The sequence below is a fragment of the Alexandromys fortis genome, unplaced genomic scaffold (assembly GCF_014885135.2).
Source record: "Alexandromys fortis isolate MF-2015 unplaced genomic scaffold, M_Fortis_MF-2015_v1.1 scaffold_3, whole genome shotgun sequence".
In the NCBI taxonomy this organism is placed as follows: domain Eukaryota; kingdom Metazoa; phylum Chordata; class Mammalia; order Rodentia; family Cricetidae; genus Alexandromys; species Alexandromys fortis.
Genome location: NW_026067909.1, coordinates 15,794,841 through 15,815,265, shown reverse-complemented (window position 1 = coordinate 15,815,265; position 20,425 = coordinate 15,794,841). Strand labels below are relative to the sequence as shown.

The following is a 20,425-nucleotide window of genomic DNA, read 5'->3' as shown; positions in this document are numbered from 1 at the left end:
AGAGGGTGGGGCTTAGGCTAATAATGCTGTCTATGTGATTCCTGCCCGGGCCAGCCGAGCTTGGAGGTTCACAGATGATGAGGGCCAGAGGGAAAACTCATTTTGAAAGAAAATCTGAAATCACAGGCATGGTGATGATAAACAGCTATAATAAATCCAGTATTTGGGGTGATGGTGTAGGTAGAAAGAGCAGGAATTCAAGGCCAGCCTTGACTATGTTGGTGGTGGCACTTCCCTGCCCCTCTCCGCCCCCCAGTTTCTCTGTGTAGCTTTGGAGCCTGTCCTGACACTAGCTCTGTAGATCAGGTTGGCTTCGAACTCACAGATACCTGCCTGCCCCTGCCTCCCAAGTGCTGGGATTAAAAGTGTGCGCCACCTCCCAGCTCATATTTTTTTCTTTCTTTTTAAGATTTGTTTGTTTTTATGTTCATTGGTGTTTTTGCCTGCACATATGTCTGTGTGAGGGTGTCAGAGTATCAGATCTTGGAGTTACCGTGTGAGCTGCCATGAGGGTGCTGGGAATTGAACCCAGGTCCTCTGGAAGAGCAGCCAGTTCTCTTAACCACTGAGCCATCTCTCCAGCCCCTCATGGCACATATTTATAATCCCAGCACTGGGGAGGCAGATCTCTGTGGATTCAAGGCCAGCCTGGTTTACATCATTCTAAAGGGGAAAAAATGAAATGGGTCATTCAGATAGCCCAGTGGATAAAAGCATTTGTTGGGCAAGCTCGAGGATCTGAGTTCAATCCCTGGAACCACCTGAAGGTGGATAGGAGTGAACAAAATCCACAAAGTGGTCCTTTGACCTCCAAAAATGCCCTGTGCCTCCACGTGTGAGTGCACACACCCACACTAGGTTTTTTTTTTTTGGTTGATGTATATGTATTCATACTTTCAACTGTGTTCCCACACAGACTGAGCCCAGAGCCTCTTGGTGCATGCTAACTAAGTGTCCCGTTTAATGTTTTAAATTAACATTATCCCCTGACATCCTGTACCCACAACCACTTCCTGCTCTGCTCCCCAAGCTCTCCTCAGGGCCTCCCGTTCAAGGGCCTCCAGTGTACGTGAGGTATGTGAGCTGAAGATTCGCCACCTGATTTGTATCAGCAGGCTGGGGTTTGTTCTGGTGTTGGTGCTGGAATGGTTTGTTCCAGTGCCGGGGGGTCAGGAGGCATGGTGTTCAGAGCCAGCTCATCTTGACCTAGGATGCCATCTTGGTCTTCATCTGTTCTAGAGCCACTGGGGCCAAAGAATTTCACCATGGCACGAACCTGTGGCAGTTCTGAGAAGGTCTCTACCGCTAACAGCATGGCCAGGAGCCCCAGGAGCAAGTAACCTGGGGAGAAGAGCTAGTTAGGGTGGCTCTTAGGGTGCTCCCTGTGCTCCCCACCCAATTCCCAGTGTGATGGCCACCCCAGCTCTACATGCAGTTCCCAACATGGCCCCTGTGCTCTTTGGACTCCAACACTCATTTCATACTCTAGGATAGGATCCCTCTCGGAGTTGTAGTCCACGCTCCTCTACCCTCCTCCTTTCTGGACTCACCAAGAAGTGCGAACTGTCCAAGGTGGTAAATGGCTGGATGCAGGCCACGCCCACGGCCGGGCAGCAAGTCCCCTAGGCCGATAGTGCTGAGGGAGCCAAAGCAGAAGTAGATGGCCTCCAGCAGGCTGCAGTCACCCTGCATAGCCCACAGCACCAGGGCTGGCAACAGTACAAAGACGCAGGCCACCAGGAGCCCCAGTCCTGCTGCTTGGAGCAGGGCAGCCTGGGCTGCTGCCAGCTGCCACCGAACAGCTACCCAGGTAGCTGGAGAATTGAACACAGGCAACAGGCAGTGGCGCAGGGCAGCCACAAGAGCTAGGGAGGCTGGCAGCCCGAGGGCTGCATAGACCACACAGAAGGCCTTTCCACCCGCAGACAGTGGGGCCATATGGCCATAACCTGGAAAAAGAGAGCAGGGGCTGTGAGCTTTTGAGTGGATGCCTATTGGAGTCACATTTTCTCCATCTCCTCCCACAGAAGGCTGCCTTTTGGTACCCAAAATGACATGAACACCTCTTTGCCTGGATGGTGGGCAGGTCCCTTACCCTCACTGGGTTACTGTTGTCTCTTCTGGAAAATTAACCCTGAAGACACTCATTGAGACCTTTTGTGCTGGAACAGAACTGATGTTCTGTCTTTGACGGGTCCTCCCTCTCTCCCTTTCCCTGTCCTTCCGATGGAACCTAGAGAGCCTCGTGCATTCCAGGCAAGTGCTCAGCTGATATACCCCAGCCCGATACTGGCTTCCTGAGGTTTATCAGGGTTTCTCTATGTAACAGTCCTAGGCTGTCCTGGAACTCGCTTTGTAGACCAGGCTGGCCTCGAACTCACAGAGATCCACCTGCTTCTGCCTCCCGGGTGCTGGGATTAAAGGTGTGTGCCACCACCACCTGGCTATCAGTTATCTTACTCAGTATTTCCGTATCTTCAACCAGTGGGGTGCCATCTGCTTTCACCCCCCATATATGTATCCTTTCTTTCTATGTGCCGTATCTTGTGCTACTCTGGATCTAAACCTGCCCAGGCCCTGGTTTATGGGGGGGGGGGGGAAGCAAGGAAGGAAACAGGAGGTTCTGAAAATGAACTTTTTGGTATGCATGAGAGACAGCATCTAGAGCCAGAGAAACAGGGGCAGAATAGGGAAAGGTGGGAGAGTGGAGCATGCTGGGAGAACAGGATCAATGGGGTTTACAGGTTGTAAACTCCAAAGCCCATAGGAATCAGATGACGTGAGGACCGGGTGTGCCGGAGGCAGGCCCCATTCTGCGCGGCCAATTGGAAACGAACTTGGAAATACATATTTCACTTTAAAAAGTATTTAGACTATTTACAGGACAACAAAGCAAAACCGTAGGACTTTATTTCCCTGTGTCTAGGCACATGCTGTTCCCCTGGCCAGGAATCTCATCAATCCTACTTATTTCTCAGAGCAGCTCACTACTTCCTCTCCTCAGCCTCCTCAGAGGGTGGCTGTGTTTCCCACAGCACCCCTCCATCCAAGAACCTCTCCCACCCCGTCATGTTCTTGTCCTAGCTTCAGGCCTATGTGATCTGGGCTTCTCTTCTGGACTCAGAGTGCATAGGGGTGGGGCTAGGAAGGCCACACCCGTCCTGGCAGCTTAAGTGGAGGCACCAGTTGGGGTGTGTTGTGTGGGGAGCCCCAGTTATGATGTCAGGCCTGATAGAGCCTTGGCTTTGTCTGGAGCTTTGGGATGGGGGAAGGGCTGCATGCTAGGGCTCTCAGGTCTTCTAGATTGCCCGGTGGTGGTTGACCAGTGGTGGTGGCCTACCGGTGGTGGTGAGGATGCTGGCGGTGAACAGCAGAGCTGAGGGCAGATCCCAGTTGCTTTCCTCTGAGCTGTTTCCCAGGCTGGAAACTCCATGGGCCTGTGCCCTCAGGACTGCACCTAGCAGCTCCTCCAGCGCCTCAGGTGACAAGCAGGCCCTGTGCTCTGCCTGGAAGGTAGACAGCTCAGCCTGGAGCTGGGCCTGGAGTTGCAGTGCTGGAGGACCCTCCAGGGCCTGGAGCACCACAGCCCCGAGGCCCATGGCCAACAGGTGGGCTACAATCAGGAGCAGGTAGCGGGCCCAGGGCTTCAGTCTCCCCATAGCATGGCACTGAGTCTGGGGCTGTAAGGGAGCTGCCTAAGTCACCACAGGCACCGGGGAGGGGTTGCAAAGGGCGTGGCTGGGAGGAGGTGCTGCGTGGGTAGGTGGCTGAGCTGGGTGTGAGTAGAGGGAGGTGAGTCGGAGCACTCCCAGTTTCTGGCGCAAGACATGGCAGCCTGGCACTGGGGATGGGTGGAGGAAGGCACTGTGGTAAGAAGATCGATTTTTGAGGCCTCACAGCGACTCAAAGTCACAGTTCCTCAGTGTCTACTCCATTTCACTCACTCAGACACCAGGGAAGATGGCAGACACAGGTTTCTCCCCTCCTGCTGCTCACACAAGAATCTGCTGAGAAACCACCAGGGAGGGCAAGCTTCTCAGCAAAACTCTTTGAAGGAAGTACTATTTCAACCAGAGAAGAAGCCAGTTATGAGCTGGGCTGTGGTGGTGCATGCCTTATCACAGCCTTCAGGAGGCAGAGGCAAGCCTGAGTTTGAGGTCAGAGTAGTCTACAGAGCGAGCTCCAGAGCAGCCAGAGCTACACAGAGAGCCCCTGTCTTTATAGAAAAACAAAGTGAAGCCAGCTCTGGCACTGGGAAGATGGTTTGGCCGTAAGGAGCACTTGCCGCTCTTCCAGAGCGCCTGGTTTGATTCCTGGCACCTACATGGCAACTTCCAATTGCCTGTAACTCTAGTTCCAGGGGATCTGACCCTTTTTCTGGCCTCCTCCAGTACCAGGCACACTTGTAGTGAAGACATACATGCAGGCAAAACAACCATATATATAAGCATACAGGGCCGAGTGTGGCACACACCTTCAAACCCTGCACTTGGGAGGCAGAAGGGCAGATCTCTTTGAGTTTGAGGCCAACCTGATCTACATAGTGAGTTTCAAGACAGTTAAGGCTACAGCATAAGCCTGTCTCAAAATTAATAAAATTAAATAAAAAAAATAAAGTAACAAAAAAGTCAGTCATAGCAATTAAGAGACTAACCACGAGGAAAGATCTGAGGATGGAGGTCTTTGAGGACAGTGGACTGGGAAAGACGATTCTATGGCATTCTGGGTGGAGCAGTGGTGGTCTAGGCGGAGGGCAGAAAAGAGTTGTGAGATTTAGATGGAAATAGTTGGGGAGAAAACAAGGTAGGAGCCCTCTGGACAGGTGATGCTGCCAAACTTCCTGTCCCAGCTCTTGTGAGGATCTCCTTGCCTGGCCAGACTGCAGACCAGGAATGGCTGCCATGTGTAATAGGGAGGTTCACTCGTAAACCATAGAGGGGCCCTGGCCTAGGGAACGGGAGGTTCACTCATAAACCACAGAGGGGCCCTGGCCTAGGGAACGGGAGGTTCACTCATAAACCATAGAGGGGCCCTGGCCTAGGGAACGGGAGGTTCACTCATAAACCACAGAGGGGCCCTGGCCTAGGGAACGGGAGGTTCACTCGTAAACCATAGAGGGGCCCTGGCCTAGGGAACGGGAGGTTCACTCATAAGCCATAGAGGGGCCCTGGCCTAAGAAATAGGTGGTTCATTCATAAACCATAGAGGGGCCCTGGCCTAAGGAATGGGAGGTTCACTCATAAACCATAGAGGGACCCTGGTGGAAGTGGGTGAGACAGAACCTCAAAGTAGTGTCAAGAATGCCAAGGCGGGTCACCATGATACTCTGTGGGCACACTTATTCTGTCTACATCCAGGCCATGGACTAGAGGCAAACCCAGGACATACCATCAAAATGTTTCCCGGAGGGCTACGGGCATGAATCTACCTGGGCTGGGGAAAGTGTGACCTGAGCATTGTCCTAGAGATGATGATATTGTAGCTGAGCCCAGGAGACAGGCAGGGACCAGCAGGACAAACCCTCACCTGAATGGTAGAAATGGCTCAGGTAGAACTGTGGCTGGATGAAGCCTGGCCATGGTGGGAGAAAAGATGAGATAGCATGTGTAAAGTTAGGGAGCTGAGATGAACCCTTACTGGTTACCCAGATGGTGGGCTTGGCCCTAGGAGAGGCGTGTGGTATGAGGCATTCTAGATTGGTCTCAGGCAGTTTATCTGCCCATTGCTTTAGGGGCGTGAAGGCAAGGACACTGGATTATCTTCAAGAAGGGTGACAGACTGCATTTGGGGATACAGCTTACGAGTTTATTTGGCTTCATTGGCTCCCCAGACCAAAGCCCCAACCTTGGCTGGGGCAGTAGAAAGGCACCCAGAGAGCCCCGGCTCTTACAACCTCCAGGGTAGGGGTCCAGGAACTAGGCCTTGGGGACAGGGGCCACAGTAACAGGACTTGGTCAAAAGTGCTGGTGACACCTGAGGTCGGCCCCTCTCCCCTGTACCTCCCCCTCCTCCCTGCACCACTCCTGGGGGCAATTCCCTGAGACAGGCTTTGGTCCTCCCAACCAGTTAGGTACAGTGTCAGGCCCCAGTGGGGCAGGTAAGTCAGGTTGTAGGCATGTGGGGTGTAGCCCCCCATCCAGTGTGAAGGCTTTCTGTGCAGTGTAGTGTTCCTGACCCCCGCAAGGGGTCAAGGTCCCTGGGAGAAACCAAGGCAGCCACAGAGACCTGCCCGGCTCCTCTTCCAGTGTATGCTATGCCTCCTTTAAGGCAGCTGGAGCGTGGGGGTGTGGCCTGGCCCACTCAAGGTCCTGCTTCTGGTGCCCATGGGGCCTGAGCACCTATGTCTTTGGTCTGCGTCCTGCAGTCCTGGGAGCCTCCCCGGAAGGGGTTGGCAGGTGGGGAGTCCCAGAAGGGATCTGAGTCTGGGAATAAGGTCCAAGGTGCCCGTCGGGGCGCAGGCTGTGGAGAGGGCAGGGGTGAAGGCCGTGGCCCAGCTGATACAAAGCTCCACGGGTCAATACGGCTACGGAGTGGTGAGGGCCGAGGTCGGCTGATGAGGCCCAAGGGTGGTGATCGAGGGGTTCCAGGGGTACCAGGAGCCGAGCGTGATATTCCTGGTGGGGGTGAGACAGTTCTTCCTGTGGAGTTTTGAAGGGGTACGTGGTTAGACATCTACTAATTCCTAGGTGTCCCCAGAAGGCACTGCCCTGCTCTGGCCTGAGCTTCTAGCTATAAGGCTCTTCATGTTCCATGATGTGTCTGTTCAGTACAGTGTTTCAGAACCAGGCTGTCCTAGACCCCTCTGGGCTGGGCGACTTACTTACTGTGGCAGCCCTGAACTTTTACAGCTACATCTCTGTATTCCCGAACATTTCCTCATCTAAACTGGTCAGACAGCTTGGTTAACGGTGCCTGCCTCCAAGACTAACGACCTGAGTTCAAACTCTGGAATCCAGGTGGTGGAAGGAGAACCGGTTCCTGAAAGATGCCATCCATATTTGCACTTTGGCATGTGTGCCCCACAATGAATAAATGTAAAAATAAATGGATTTCCTCAGCAAGCCTAGCATGGTGGTGTACATCCGTCACTGCAGAACTTGGGATGCTGAGACAGGAGGGCTGGGAGTTGAGGCCAGCCTGGGCTACATAGGTAGATCCTGCTTCAAACAATTGAACAAAAATAATTCATCTAAAAACTGGATAAGAATGTTTGATATGAGGCTGGAGAGATGGCTCAGAGGTTAGGAGCACTGGCTGTTCTTCCAGCATTCAGGTTCAATTCCCAGCACCCACATGGCAGCTGACAACTGTCTGACTCCAGTTCCAGGGGATCAAGAACCCTCACACAGACATGACACCAGCCGATCAATGCACATAAAATACAAATAAATTAATTGAAAAAAATGCTTGATTCTAATTTAATGTAATAACCTCTCTATAGGATGGTTATAGTACTTGGCCCAACTAATCAACAGGAGTCTGTCACCATTAGGAAGGTCCCATTTCTTCACAGCTGAACCAGAACTCTGTCAGTAGGCCCAGGGCCTAAGGGTCTGGTTTGGGTTCCCTGCAGCTGTCTGAGATCCTGAGTTCCTAGTCACTCCCCGCTTCTCAGCCGGTTCAGTCTTAGGGACACTCACTTAGGGACACTCACCACGTGTCTCTTCCCGCCGAGGGCTCTTGGCTGACGGCTGGCCAGAGGGAACACCTAGGTCCAGCAATAAGGGTACAGGGGTGGGTGGGCCACGGGCATCAGGTGTTGTGGGTGACAGACGGATGAGCGGGGTGGAGGGCGGCTCGGCTGGGCAGGGTGAGGGCATCTGTGCAGGGGGCGGTGCTGGTGGGGGCTCTCCACGTTCACGGCTCAGGCCTCCTGGAGGCTGCAGGTCGCGGCCAAGACCCAGAGAGGCCAGCAGAGCAGTGCCCCGCAGCAGTGCGCGTTGGATCAGCTTGGGAGTCCCGGAGCTATTGCCCCGCTCTGTGGGTCCAGGCCGCCGCGCTTCCTCTGGCTCCGGGCTAGGCCGTGGAGGGTTACCTGTGGGTAGCAGTGACACAGGTCAGATCGAGGGGCGTACACCTGCTGGGTGAGCATCCTGGGGATCCCTCAGTGGCCTTGGAACAAGAACCAAGTTTGCTTCCCACTGCCATCTTCCTCAGCTTTGTGTGTAGAGCAGCTCCTGCCGTTCTGCAGAACCTGGAACCTCCCCATCACACACATTACACTCTGCCAAAGGGAAAGGGTCTGGGGGCAAAGTCTGGAAGCAGCTGATGTAGAAGCTGTCTTCCAAGCAGAACAGTCCATTCCTCAGAGTAGTTATGACTTCCTGCAAGGGACCCCTCCTGATCTTAGGCGCTCTCTCTCCTAGCCAGCTGTCCTCAAAGACATCCTCAAAGCCCTCCCTGCTCTAATCCCTTGTCCTTCCCTCTTTGTGCCAGACCAGTAGCTGAACAGTCTAGAGATCTGGGTTGGCTAGAGAAAGAAATATAGGCTAGGAAATGAGAACTTCTGCTGTGAACAGGATTTAGCTTGGAGTTCTCTTGGCCCAGGGAACTTCTTTTTAAAAAATATTTTATTTGTATGAGTATTTTGGCTGCACGTACGTCTGTGCACTACTGCACGTGCCTGGTGCTTGAAGAGGCCAGCAGAGGGCAATGGATCCCTGGGAAGAAAACAGCAAAAGAAATGTAAAAAAAGAGTTGGGTGGTGGGAGTGGTGGCGCACGCCTTTAATCCCAGCATTTGCGAGGCAGAGGCAGGCGGATCTCTGTGAGTTCGAGGCCAGCCTGGTCTACAAGAGCTAGTTCCAGGACAGGCTCCAAAGCTACAGGATTTTCAACCCTGTCTTGAAAATCAAAACAAAAAAGCAAAACAAAAAGGTAAAAAAGAATCTAAAAGTATTAAAATAAGCAGGAGAAAAATGAAAAAAGAGAAGTGAGAGTAGAGACTAGGACCCAGCAGGGTGAGTGGAAGTTTCTGACGTCGGCTCTGAGAAACACAGGTCCCCAGAGTTAAGCAACTCGTCCAAAATAACTTGCATAGGGTTTAAATTTGCCTCTAAGCTCCTGAATGTCAGAGTTAGTAACTCTACTGTTTAGGAGAAGACAGCATGATACTTGACCTGGAGACGACAGCAAACTTGCTTCCAAGAGGTTTTGGGCTGGTGAGTGGCTCCTGGCAATACCCTTTAGGCAGTTTTCTATCACTGTAGGCTGCCTGCCGGCTATCAAAGAGCTATCACTGTGACCTGGTCCCTAAGGGCCAGGACCTCCATGTAGGGAGCCCTGCTAGTAGTCTATGCATGAGATGTCCTGAGTGTGGACCCTCTAGGAGACCCCATTCCTTAATTCTCAGCCAGCTTCTCAATGTGAGTGTTTGGAAGGTCAAGGTCATACACTTTTCTCACACACCCAGGAGTCCAGGCTTGGGGTGTCAGCCATTAGGCTGGGGTGGTAGAGTCCTCTCACAAAGAGCGACCAGCGGGAGAGGTGTGGGATCTAAGTCTTGTCTTTTCCTCTGGGAACTCAGGGAAGTCATGGCCAAAGGGCCTGGCAGCATGGACAAGGTCTGACCTGACCTACAGCTGGGTTCAGAGGCCTTCGAATTCTCCTTTGGTCCTTTGGCCTGGTACATTCTAGAATAAATAAATTTAATCCCTCTAGTTTTTCTGTTTTCAGTTCAACCCTCAAACAACAGCTAGCTGTAGGCTGCTACAGCTAGAGCGAAATGAGGGGCTGGAGAGATGACTCAGGGCTCAGGATGACCAGCTGTTCTTCCAGAGAACCTGGGTTCAGTTCCTAGCACCCAAATGGGGCTCACAGCTATCTATAACTTCAGTTTCAGGGGATTCGATGCCCTTTTTCCTCTTCTGGTGTTCATAGGCAATGCATACATACAGTGTACAACCAGGCAAGGTAGCACACACCTTTAATCTCAGCACTCAGGAAGCAGAGGAAGGCAGATCTCTGAGTTCAAGGCCAGCCTGGTCTACAAAGAGAGTTCCAAGACAGCCAAGGTTACACAGAGAAACCTCGGAAAACCACAAAAAACAAACAACAACCCCCCCCCCAAAAAAAACTAGCAGAGGGGAGCCCAAGAGCCAGACTCCAGAGCCTGATCAACCTGCGTTCAAATCCCTCTTCTGCCAGGGCTGCACGACAAACCACTTAACTTTCTGTGCCTCAGTTTTCTCCTCTGTAAAAGGGAGCCAGCATCTACTTGGCAGACAGGAGAAAGCTGATGAATATTCGCTGTTATTTTACAGACACAGTAGAAGGAGGTGATGGCTATGTGTGTGGGTATTAAATGGGAAGGGCACAGCTAACAGGCACAATTTGGTGAACAGGGCACTAGTCTCGGAGCCATTAAAATAAGGTCTAAGGTCTACATTCTGCTGCATGCAGCAGGTACGGCTGGGATCCCTGTGATGGTCCCTAGGTTGGCATAGGGTCCCACAGACAACCACAACTTTCTTGGCTCTGTGGAATCTGGGCAGTGTTGAGCTGGGCCCTCTTCCCTCTGGTGTTGAAGCCCCAATTAGCTTCCTAAGCAGTATGTATAGAAGGAAAGTGTCCCAGGAAGCCAGCTGAGAATTTGGAAGCCACAGCTTTCCACGGTTAGCGTCCTTAGCTGGGGATTTGAGGTAGCTTACGTCCCTCTTGGAGCCTCAACTTCCTTGTATTTAAAATGGGGAGAATAATGCTCTCCTCACCCACAGGGTTAGACATGTTGTTCCCCTCACAGTGAGGCCATTATCGTCACAGACAACAGAAGTCCTGAACTTCCCTAGATGTAGATGGGGGTCCCAGATCTCTTCTTGCCTTGTCTTACTATCCTCCTCTTCATCCATGGGTTCTCCACTCTGAAAAGCACTGTGGAAGCCATTAGCATGGCTCCACCTCTTCTGGGTACCAAATGGAAGAAACCATTCCCTGCTTCTTATCCTTCCTGGAAGCTGTTGAGGTTCCAGTGCTGTGCAGGGCTGCTAAAGTCCTAAGCAGGAGGGCTAGTCTCTAGAAGCCCTAAGGCCTCGGCTAAGTCTACTTTTGTGGGTCTGGAGACCAGAATAGGTGACCTGGGCTCTAGGTCTGGCTCTGTGCAGCTTCAGCTTTAGCTTCCTAGTCTTGAGTGAGAGCTTTCAAGGCACGATTCCATTTCTGCCTGCTGGGTTCTCAAAGTCTACCCAACGCCCACAGAAAGAATTAAGCAAGATCTATTGGGGAGCCGGGTGGTGGTGGCTCACGCCTTTAATCCCAGCACTCAGGAGGCAGAGGCAGGTGAATCTCTGTGAGTTCGAGGCCACTCTGGTCTACAAGAGCTAGTTCCAGTACAGGCTCCAAAGCTACAGAGAAACTCTGTCTCGAAAAACAAAACAAAAGATCTGCTAGGGGAGATAAAGTTGCTCACCGTTGAGTGTTGGGGGAGCAGAAGGAGATCCTAGTGGGGATGAGTCCTCGGAGTCAGGGTACCACGTGGCTTCATCCATGCGGGACCTTCTTCTGGAGGGGGAGGCAATGAAGGCATGCTTTGTGAGTCTCGGGACTGACAAAGAGTCTAACAGCCAGCAGGGCTGGGGGACACTCAGACACTCACCTCCCATTCTGGGCCTCCCCAGGCTTGGGGGAACTGGGACCCCAGGCCCAGCAAGCACGCCTCTCTCCATTGCTTGAATCTTCTAAACGTCTAGGGGACTGGCGACCCCAAGTCTGGCCTGACTCTGCAGGCTCCACTGTAAGGGAACAAACACCATGGGATCTGAGTCCATCCATGTCCTCCTTTGGTAGGGTAGGTGGGACTAGGCCCTGGGTCAGCAGTGAGCCAATCCCCTTCAACTGCTCGAGTTCGAATGTTTGCTCTGCCACTTATTGGCCATGTGGCAAATTACTCATTTCAATTTTCTCATTTACACTTAGCAATCCACTAGAATTACTGAGTTAATATTTGCAAAGCATTCAGAAAAATAAAGACTGTATGAAGCGCCAGGCAGCAGTGGAAGGCAGAGGCAGGCAGATCTCTAAGTAAGCGTTCAAGGCCAGCCTGGTCTACACAGCAAATTCTGGGACAGCCAAAGCTGTTAATTACACAAAGAAACCCTGTCTCAAAAATAAAAGGAATCGAGTGTGTTAGCATAACCCTTTTCTTGGTACTCAGGTGAATCAAAGTTAAGGCTCTGTCTCAAAAACAAAACAAAACCCCCAAATTATAATATTATACAATTATTTGGCGGGGGAAGAGAAGTATTGGGGAGGGGTGTGCAGAGAACTTAAGTAAAAGTCTAGACAAGAGGAGGGAAGCCTGGAAGCAGAGGAACAGGGTATGGTGAGGGAAGGCAGATTCATCTCCAAACCGGGAGTTTTATGGGGTGTAGGGAAGGCAGGGCGGAACAAGTTTCTTACACTGGATGGCTCGGAACCGAGGGAAAGTGGGCGAGTCCCCAGCCCCAACCTCGAAGACATTTCTCCTCCGGTCAAGGCCTGGAGAGGCCTGCACAGTGATGCGGTGTTTGAAATCTGGGATTTGGAAAAAGAGAGGGCAGGTGCAGGTTTGTGAAGAGGAAGCACTCAAAATCTCAGGGGCCCTTGGGAAGCTCCCGGCCTCTCTGGCAGTGGCAACAGTGGCTGTGTGCTTGACTGCATTCCTGCCTCGAGGCCTTCAATAAAGAGAGTTGAGTGGTTGACCCCCATCACCAGGACTAACAGGTAAAAGTTTACGGGGCAGGTAGGCCAGCCCCACCCTCTAGTCCCTCTTACAACTTTCCGGAGCACCCCTGGCAGCCACTAGCAGCTGGACATGCAAATATCCCCGTCAGGACCCGCCCGCAGGAGAAAAAAATCAACCAAACCCAAAAATAAACCCCTCCCTAGTCTAGCCTTCAGCTGGTCAGGACAGCAATACCCCAAACCAATCCCAAAGCGGCCAGCAGACAAGCCTGACCACACCCCCTGCCACCCACAGCCAATGGCAGCGAGGCGTGCCGGAGCCCCGCCCCTTACCCAGGGGCATGCTGATGCGCTCCCCGCCGTCGCGCGCCCGCAGCTTGCTCCGCTTGAAGGTGCCGCGGCGGCGGCGCACGTGCGGCCGCTCTCGGTCCACCTGCTGCAGCAGCAGCGTCAGCTCGCGCTCAAACACCTCCAACTCCCACTGGGCCAGCAGATGCTCGCGCCGCCGCAGCTGCTCCGCCTGGGACCGCTGCTCGCGCGCCGCGCGCGTCAGCTCCTCCTCGCGGCTCAGTAGTTCCTGTGCTCCGGACAGTGAAGGGGGTGGGGTCAGTCAATCATCGACCCAGACTTCCCACCTCATCCTCCGCCCCACCTTGTGTCCCCGGAGTCTTCCCACCTTTTCCTTGGCCCGCAGTTCGTCAAAGAGGCCTTGGATCTCGCGTTTCCAGCCCTCCTGCATGGAATGGAAGGAGTCCCGTGGCATCTCCCGTAGGACCTGCGCCTCTAGTGCCTCCAGCTGCTGCAGGATGGAGGCGAAGTCCGGCCTGCGGTGGGGGTCCTGTGCCCAGCAGTCTAATGGGGCAGAATAAGAGAGTCTGCGGGTATATGTGTCTGGGGCTAGGGAGTTTCCCCTCACCTGCCCAGCCCGTCCTCTTACCGGCCATGAGTTGTGCGAAGGGCTCGGGGCAGGTCGATGGGATGGGCAGTGTTAGCTTGTTGACAGCCACACCATAGGCTACAGCGAGACAGTCTATACCACGGTAGGGCACTTCCCCAGTCAGCAGTTCCCACAGCAGCACCCCAAAGCTGTGAGGAGACAAGGGATTTGTGTGTTCTCTTCACTCCAAAGCAGGGAGTTATGAAATGGTTTGGGGTTTTTCCGACTTCAGCTTGTCTGGCCACCCCTAGTCTTAAGCACCCCTTCTCACCCTCTGCCCTCTGACCCCAGATCGTCCAGTCCCCCCCCCCCCCCCCCCCCCCCCCCCCCCCCCCCCCCCCCCCCCCCCCCCCCCCCCCCCCCCCGGGCTGTACCTCCAGACATCGCTGCCCTTTGAGAAGGTGGAGGCCTTGATAACCTCGGGGGCCATCCAAGCGTAGGTCCCTGCGGCACTCATTTGTGTGGTTTTGTGCCACTCTCTGGCGAGACCAAAGTCAGTGATCTTTAGGGTCTTTTGCTCCATGTCGTCACCCTCGATGGGCTGCAGCAGCAGAACTGGGGAAGAAGTAGAGCAGGGTTGTGGATATATGAAAGAGGGGTAATGGGGCTGGGAAGAGCGTGGCACTCATCTGAGAGGCATGCTGGCCAGGTACAGAGTACACAGAGGGGGCTGATGAGGATCTTGCCTTGAGACGCTCACAGCTGGGTGAGACTGAAGCGTAACAACACATTTGCTGGCAAGGGGTTTCTAAGCTGCAGCTTCTCCTCAGAATGCTAGAGGCCAAATTTTTATACTTAGTTCTAACTAAAATAAACAAGCCAAACTAAACCAAATTAAACAGTCAGGTAGGAATTATTCCCATTTTACAGGTAGGAAAATGTCTTGATCAAGGTCATAGCAAATTGAGATTCCATTCAGCCTATGACTCCAAAGCTAATCTAGCTTTTTCCTGCAACGAATGGAATAAAAACTAATGTGGTCGGTTCTCAGTGTTGGTGGCTCTTCTTTCAACAAAAATCGAGCCAGGCAATGTGGCACAAGCCTTTAATCCCAGCACTCAGGAAGCAGAGGCAGGCAGATATATGCGCTCCAGGACAGCCAGCCAAGGCTGTTACACAGAGAAACCCTGTGTCAGAAAAACAAAAACAGAGAAACCTGTGTCTTGCCACTTTGCTAAAGCAGGAGTGTGAACTGGAAGCTAGGCTGGGGAACAGGAGGGAAGCGCTCAGTAAGCGAAGGCCTGCAGGTCCTGGAGCCCACAGCACTGTGACAATCACAGCCCCTCACAGCAGAAGACCGCAAAGGGTATCTACAGAGGGAGCTGGGTATGAAGGGAAGGCGGGGACGGACGGACAGTGATGGTTCTTGGTCGGACTTAGCAGGGCTGTTTGGTTTTAATCCAAGTGTGGCCACCACTCTCAGAGTGAGGAGGAGAGGCAGCAACTTAGAAATCTTTTGCCAGGATAAAAACAGCTCAAGCAGCAGTGGCAATGCACACCTCTAATCCCAGCACTCAGGAGGCAGAGGCAGGCGGATCTCTGTGAGTTCGTGGCCAGCCTGGTCTACAGAGTGGGTTCCAGGACAGCCAGAGCTACCCAGAGAATCCATCTCAAAAACCAAACCAAACCAAACCAAGGCAAAAAACTCCCACACAACAACAACAATGAAAAAAGCGAGCTCAAGTGAGCGGTTTCAGAGCAGCAGGACAGAGTCACAGACTCTCCAGGGTCCGAAGGGCCCATCATAGTGAGCAGTGTCATCTGCTTTAAACAAGTGTCGGGCACAGCCTCCAGCTCTCCTGCACAAGATGTCAGGGCGGAATGGCGGTATGACAGGAACTGAGTGTGAGGGTGAGGGGAAGGGCACCTATTGGCCAGGTGAGTCAGAGAGGGCTTCTCAGAGGAGGTGTCAGACCAGGTATTCTTTGAAAGCCTGAATTCAGAACCCCTGTTTCCACCGCTGGCCAAGCCCTGCAGCTTCATGGGTGATTTGGTACTGCTAAGCCCCTCCCACACCCTCCATTCCCAGGGCCTTTGCTGCTCAACTGTTTCCCTGCAGCCTCTCTCCCATTCTCAGCTGCTTGATGCTGGTGCTCTTCAGAGCTCAGACTCTCCTTACCACCCGTGGGCTGCCTCCATCTCTTCCAGGTGCCAGCCCCACTCCTGGATGGCATCTTTTAAACTTGGAACGCTAGGTGAGAAAGCAGTGACATGTTCTACCTAGTACTGTGTTTATTCGGCCCCCACGCCCGGCAGACTTTCTCTCAATTTCTCCTAATTCAGAGGATGGTCTTGAAATCCACCTGCTCCTCTTCTGCTCTGAGATCGAGTCTGGCACAGATAAAGCACAGAATGACACTAACCTATCTCACAGGGTTGTCGAGGAGTCTTAGGCCAGTTTAGACACTTAAAAGCCTTCTTTAACCTGGGGACGGACAGAAGCAGGCTGCTTGCGCTGTCATTTGCCTTAGAGATTCAGTGCTCACTCCTGTCAGAGTCCCCTCCCCCCTCTCCACCCTTAATCCTAACTTCCAGCCTCCAGCCCGGGCCAGGCTGCAGAAGCCATGGGGACCGTTGCTGGGCCTCCTCTCAGGAGGAACTGTAACAGGCTGGGCAGGACGCAGAGTTCTCTCTGGAGCCAGGACCCAGCCCTCCACTGAGGCGCTCCCACTGCCTTTAACCTGCTCTCTGGCCACCTGTGGGGGCCCACAGACAGGTAAAGCACTTTGGGCGCCATTTATCTTCTCAGGCAGGGGAGCCAAGCTCCCTCCTTTTGCTGGGGAATCTGAATTTCAGAAAGAGGCAGCAGCTCACTCAGTCTCAGGATCTGTGGCCACACTGCGACCTCCCAACTCTCTACTCTGGTATTTGCCAAGCATCTCTCTCTGCATCCCCAGCTTTCCCTCCAGGTTGTTTTGCACCCTGATTGGGTCCTGAATTTCTCACAACCTAAGTTACTATTCTGATGTCTGAATGAGACCTTGGGCATGGGAGGTCAGCGGCCACCCAGTGCGGGCTAGAGAACCCTGGCTGGGGCAAGCTTCAGTCACTCCTTACTGTCCCCCACCCCCTCCTAGCCTCTGTCAGGCTAGGGAGTAGCCTGCCCAGCTCACACCTCTTCCTCTTCCCTCTCATGGTCCCTACTTCTCCTTTCTAGGAGGCTTGCACTAACTTGGGGGGGGGTGTTCTTTGGGGGCGAATTGGGGGAGGTCAGGTCCAGGCCGGGCTGGCTGGTCAGTCCTGTGACTCGTGGGCTTAGAGAATTCCCCCTTCTCTCCCAGCCAGGCTTTCTCACAAGGCCTCCATTGTCCAGGAAAATCATGCCATTGTTTATTGCCTGAGCCCCCCCCAAGCCCAGGGACTCCCCCCACCCCAATCCCACAGACAGCAACTCGGGCCTAGGCCCGGGTCTGTGAAGTTGGATGCCAGAGGCTGAGGGCACCTTGCCTGCCCTTCACCACCACCCAGACTCTGGGAGAGAAGCAGGGGAACTAGGGCCAGGGCTGGGAGGGGGCAATCACTGGCTCCTTCCTCTCCTGAAACCCCTCCACCCCCAGCTTTTCCTCCCCTGCAGGCAGCTGGGCCAGGGAGGGAACAGGGGCTGGAGCTGGGGCAGGAAGCCAGCCCAGGGGCAGCAGGAAACACAGGAAGCGGTGTGAAGGGCGGGGAGCAGGGGCCTGGACTATTGTTCCATTTTTTTCTGGAAAGAGAACGGAGGAAAAACAGAAGACAGGAGCCCCCACCCCCTGGGCCTTTGGGGAATCCCCCTCAGGCTAGTGCAGGGAGTGGGGTCCCTAGGTAGTGGCTGGGACCCGTGCTGCTCTGGGGGTGACTGGGAGGCGTTCAACTCTGGCGAGAACTTGACTATCACTGGTTCTGCTGCTGTTTTCCTCCAGCCCCTGCTTTACAGTCACTGAGGCCAAGAGGCTCAGCATGTCGGTGCTGATCCCCTCTACGATCTCCACGCTTTTCCTCTCCATCACCCCACTGAGCACCGCTCCCCAGCTTGTGCCCTCTGCTCCAGGAGACCCAGGTCCTGGTGCTCCCACGTTGCTGGATTCAGCCTCTGAGCCTGTACTGTGGTCAGGCCCTGCCCAGACACCCAACCAAGTACCTCACTAAATGCTGCCTGTTTTGGACTGGCTTGAAACCTGCCCACTTCAGGAAGCCGTCTGAACCTGCCACTAACTTGTCTTTGGCCTACCTATGAATGGGAGTTTCAGATGGCGAGAGATGGAGTCTCCCTTTGCTAGGCACTCCCAGGCCTCCTGCCTGATACCCTCTCAGCCATCCTGTCAGAAATATCTACTCTCCATCACTGACTGAGGACCCACTGCCTGTTGGGCATCCTGTGTCAGGGCTTTCGAAGGCCATCGAGCTGCTCTGGCCTCATCACGCTTGTTAGGGAGGCTGAAACCAAGGCTCGAAGTCATCAGATTGTGATCCTGCAGTCAGGAAGAGGGGGATGGACCAGCCTTGATCACCAAGCAGGGAGGAGGGTCTTCCCTTCTGAGATCTAGCCTGAAGGAGCTGCCCAAGGGGAGGGGAGAGCAGCAACACCGTGTTTGTGAATTTCAGGAAAGGGGAAGGCTGGGAGTAGCAGCCTCCAAGGGACTTCCCTGAGGTGGCAACCACGGTTAGGCAGGATGCTGATGGCCCACCTGAGAGAGCTGTTTGTTTGTTTGTTTTTAGATTGTCCAAACTGCAGCTGCAGGCTGGGATCACAGACTTCTAGGACAGAGGCAGAACTGCCAGGTGCCTGGGATTCCCGTTTGGGGGTCCCTGATAGGCTCTGGGTATCCCTTTATATCTAATACTCCTTTTCGGAAGGAGCTATTGACTCCCACATCTCCCCAGCTAGGCTTAGCTAAGAGTTAGGAGGAAGTGTGTGCACCTGGGCCTTGGCTGGGCAATGCCCCTGGCCTCCCCATTCCCATTTCATGCCCCTTGAAACTCACTGTTGTTGGACTTCAGGTCTCGGTGGATCACGGGCACCAGAGCCTCACAGTGCAGGTAGTGCATCCCACGGGCGATCTGCACAGCCCAGTTGACCAGCACGTGGGGGGGAACTCGCCGACCAGCCAGGGCACGGCTGAGAGGCCCACCAGCTGCGTACTCCATCACTAGGCAGAGGTTGGGCTCCTCCAGGCACACAGCTTTCAGGGCAATGATGTTGGGATGTGCCAGCATGGCAAAGAGCCGGGCCTCCTGTCGAACACTCTCAGCGGTTACACTGATGTCCTCATCGGGATCCTGGCGAGCAGCTTTCACAGCCACCAGCTCCCCTCGCCAGCTGCCACGGTAGACCTTGCCGAAGCCACCGATGCCGATCACCTCTTCCAGTCGCAGCTCCTGGAAGCTGGCCACCTCACAAGGGGGTGGGCCTCCACCCCGAGACACATAGTTGGATGGAAAGATGCCCACCTGGCCACCCACCTGGCCCGCCCACCAGCCCTCATCTCCCGAGATGGCTGCATCCCGGGACAGCACCTCCACACGGTCGCCCTTCCTCAGGGCCAGCTCGTCCTGCCCATTGGGCTCATAGTCGAACAGGGCTGTCCAAACAGGGTTGGCATAAGCTGCTGCTGCCTTCGGGGACCCCTCTGGCCGGACTCCACCACTACCTCCGCCGCCCCCACTGCCATTGCCATTCCATGACCCCAGCGGGCTCTTGAGGAAGAGGTTCTTCAAGGGCTCCATGGCTGGGAGCCAGCGTTGGAATGTATGGGGGACTTTCTTCGAGTGCCCGTGGTCTCCACCCCCGCCGGCTTCAGAGGCCCTAGTGCCGGAACTTGGGCATACGGGCCCTGGCCCTCAGCCCCAGACCCACGCCTCTCTGGGGAGCCAGGAGTGTCGCCTCCCGGCCCCCCGCATCTCGGGCTTCTGAAGGAGGGCACCGAGGGCAGTGTGGTCAGGCTGGAGGGGTGGGGCCCCCTGGCCTCCGGCGCCTCACCATGGCTGAATTAGAGCGGCAGAGAGTCCTTCAGTCCCGAAGTAGTCCTGGGAACCTGGCTCCAGCGCCCGCCTACTGTAAGGTGGGGCCTGCCAGGGTCAGCGCCTGGACTCCGGTTGCGTCTTCAGGCACAAGAGGTGAAGAGAAAAGTCCCCAATTGAGCTGAAGCTACCTCTTCTCGGGCTAGTGCCTTTGGCCCCAACAGCTCGGACCCCGTTCCCTTCTTCCTCCTCCCTTTGTACTTTGGCCCCGGGGGCGGGAGGCAGAGGTGGAGGGAGGAGTTTCACTTTTTTCCGCTCTTCTCCCTCCTGCAGGAAACAGCATCAGATGACGCGGGCGGGTTGCACCGCTCCCCTCCCGGAGGCTCCCGGCGGCGGCTGGGACCGGGAGTTCCCGGAGAGATTGGCCAAGAGAGGCAGAAGGCGGGCAAGGTATTCCCGAGCGCCTCCCTCCCACACCCACACACCATCACAACTCTAAGGAAAAGCCTTAGGTTAGGTGTTCCGCTGCTCAGGGTCGAGGGGGATCTCTGCGAAGTCAGACAACAGTCCTTGGGTCTGAGTTCTCATTAGCAAAATCGCGCTTGCGATTGCCCCAAATCTGAGTATGGCCTTGGCTATGAAGTTGCAGGGCTCTTTAAGCTTCGTTCTTTTCATATATAAAATAACAAGATACCTTGCTTTGCAGCGCTAGAAGGGATAGGCATAGAGAAGATTGGACCTTCAGAATTAGCTACACGTCAAACTCGTGGAACCATTTAAAATTCCCTTCCTTTCACCCGAGAGACAATTCGCTTTTTCTTGTTCTTCCCCAAACAGGCAGAAACCTGAAGCTGTTGTTCAGCACTCTGCCCGGAATTGAATTCAGAGTAGAAGAGCC

The 20,425-nt window shown here is 54.3% G+C and overlaps 2 protein-coding genes across 3 annotated transcripts; both read right to left on the bottom strand.

Annotated features, from left to right (window-relative positions):
• Nucleotides 1–122: 122 nt before the first annotated feature.
• On the bottom strand, nt 123–4,281 carry Kcnk7 (potassium two pore domain channel subfamily K member 7). The gene is made up of 3 exons (XM_050137122.1): nt 3,341–4,281; nt 1,551–1,949; nt 123–1,341 (listed from the first exon to the last, which is right to left on the bottom strand). Exons 1-3 carry the CDS (start codon nt 3,657–3,659, stop codon nt 1,109–1,111), a joined length of 951 nt encoding a protein of 316 aa, XP_049993079.1. The 5' UTR covers nt 3,660–4,281; the 3' UTR covers nt 123–1,108.
• A 1,489-nt stretch (nt 4,282–5,770) lies between these two features.
• On the bottom strand, nt 5,771–19,783 carry Map3k11 (mitogen-activated protein kinase kinase kinase 11). 2 transcript variants are annotated; one of them, XM_050136555.1, is made up of 10 exons: nt 18,552–19,783; nt 13,968–14,148; nt 13,594–13,742; nt 13,333–13,508; nt 12,990–13,233; nt 12,393–12,506; nt 11,590–11,725; nt 11,404–11,492; nt 7,655–8,035; nt 5,771–6,638 (listed from the first exon to the last, which is right to left on the bottom strand). In XM_050136555.1, the coding sequence occupies exons 1-10, from the start codon at nt 19,291–19,293 to the stop codon at nt 6,301–6,303; spliced, it is 2,550 nt and encodes an 849-aa protein (XP_049992512.1). In that variant the 5' UTR covers nt 19,294–19,783; the 3' UTR covers nt 5,771–6,300. The 2 variants fall into 2 exon arrangements, with proteins under 2 accessions (XP_049992512.1, XP_049992511.1); XM_050136554.1 differs by having other exon boundaries at nt 11,404–11,495; nt 18,552–19,781.
• Nucleotides 19,784–20,425: the final 642 nt, after the last annotated feature.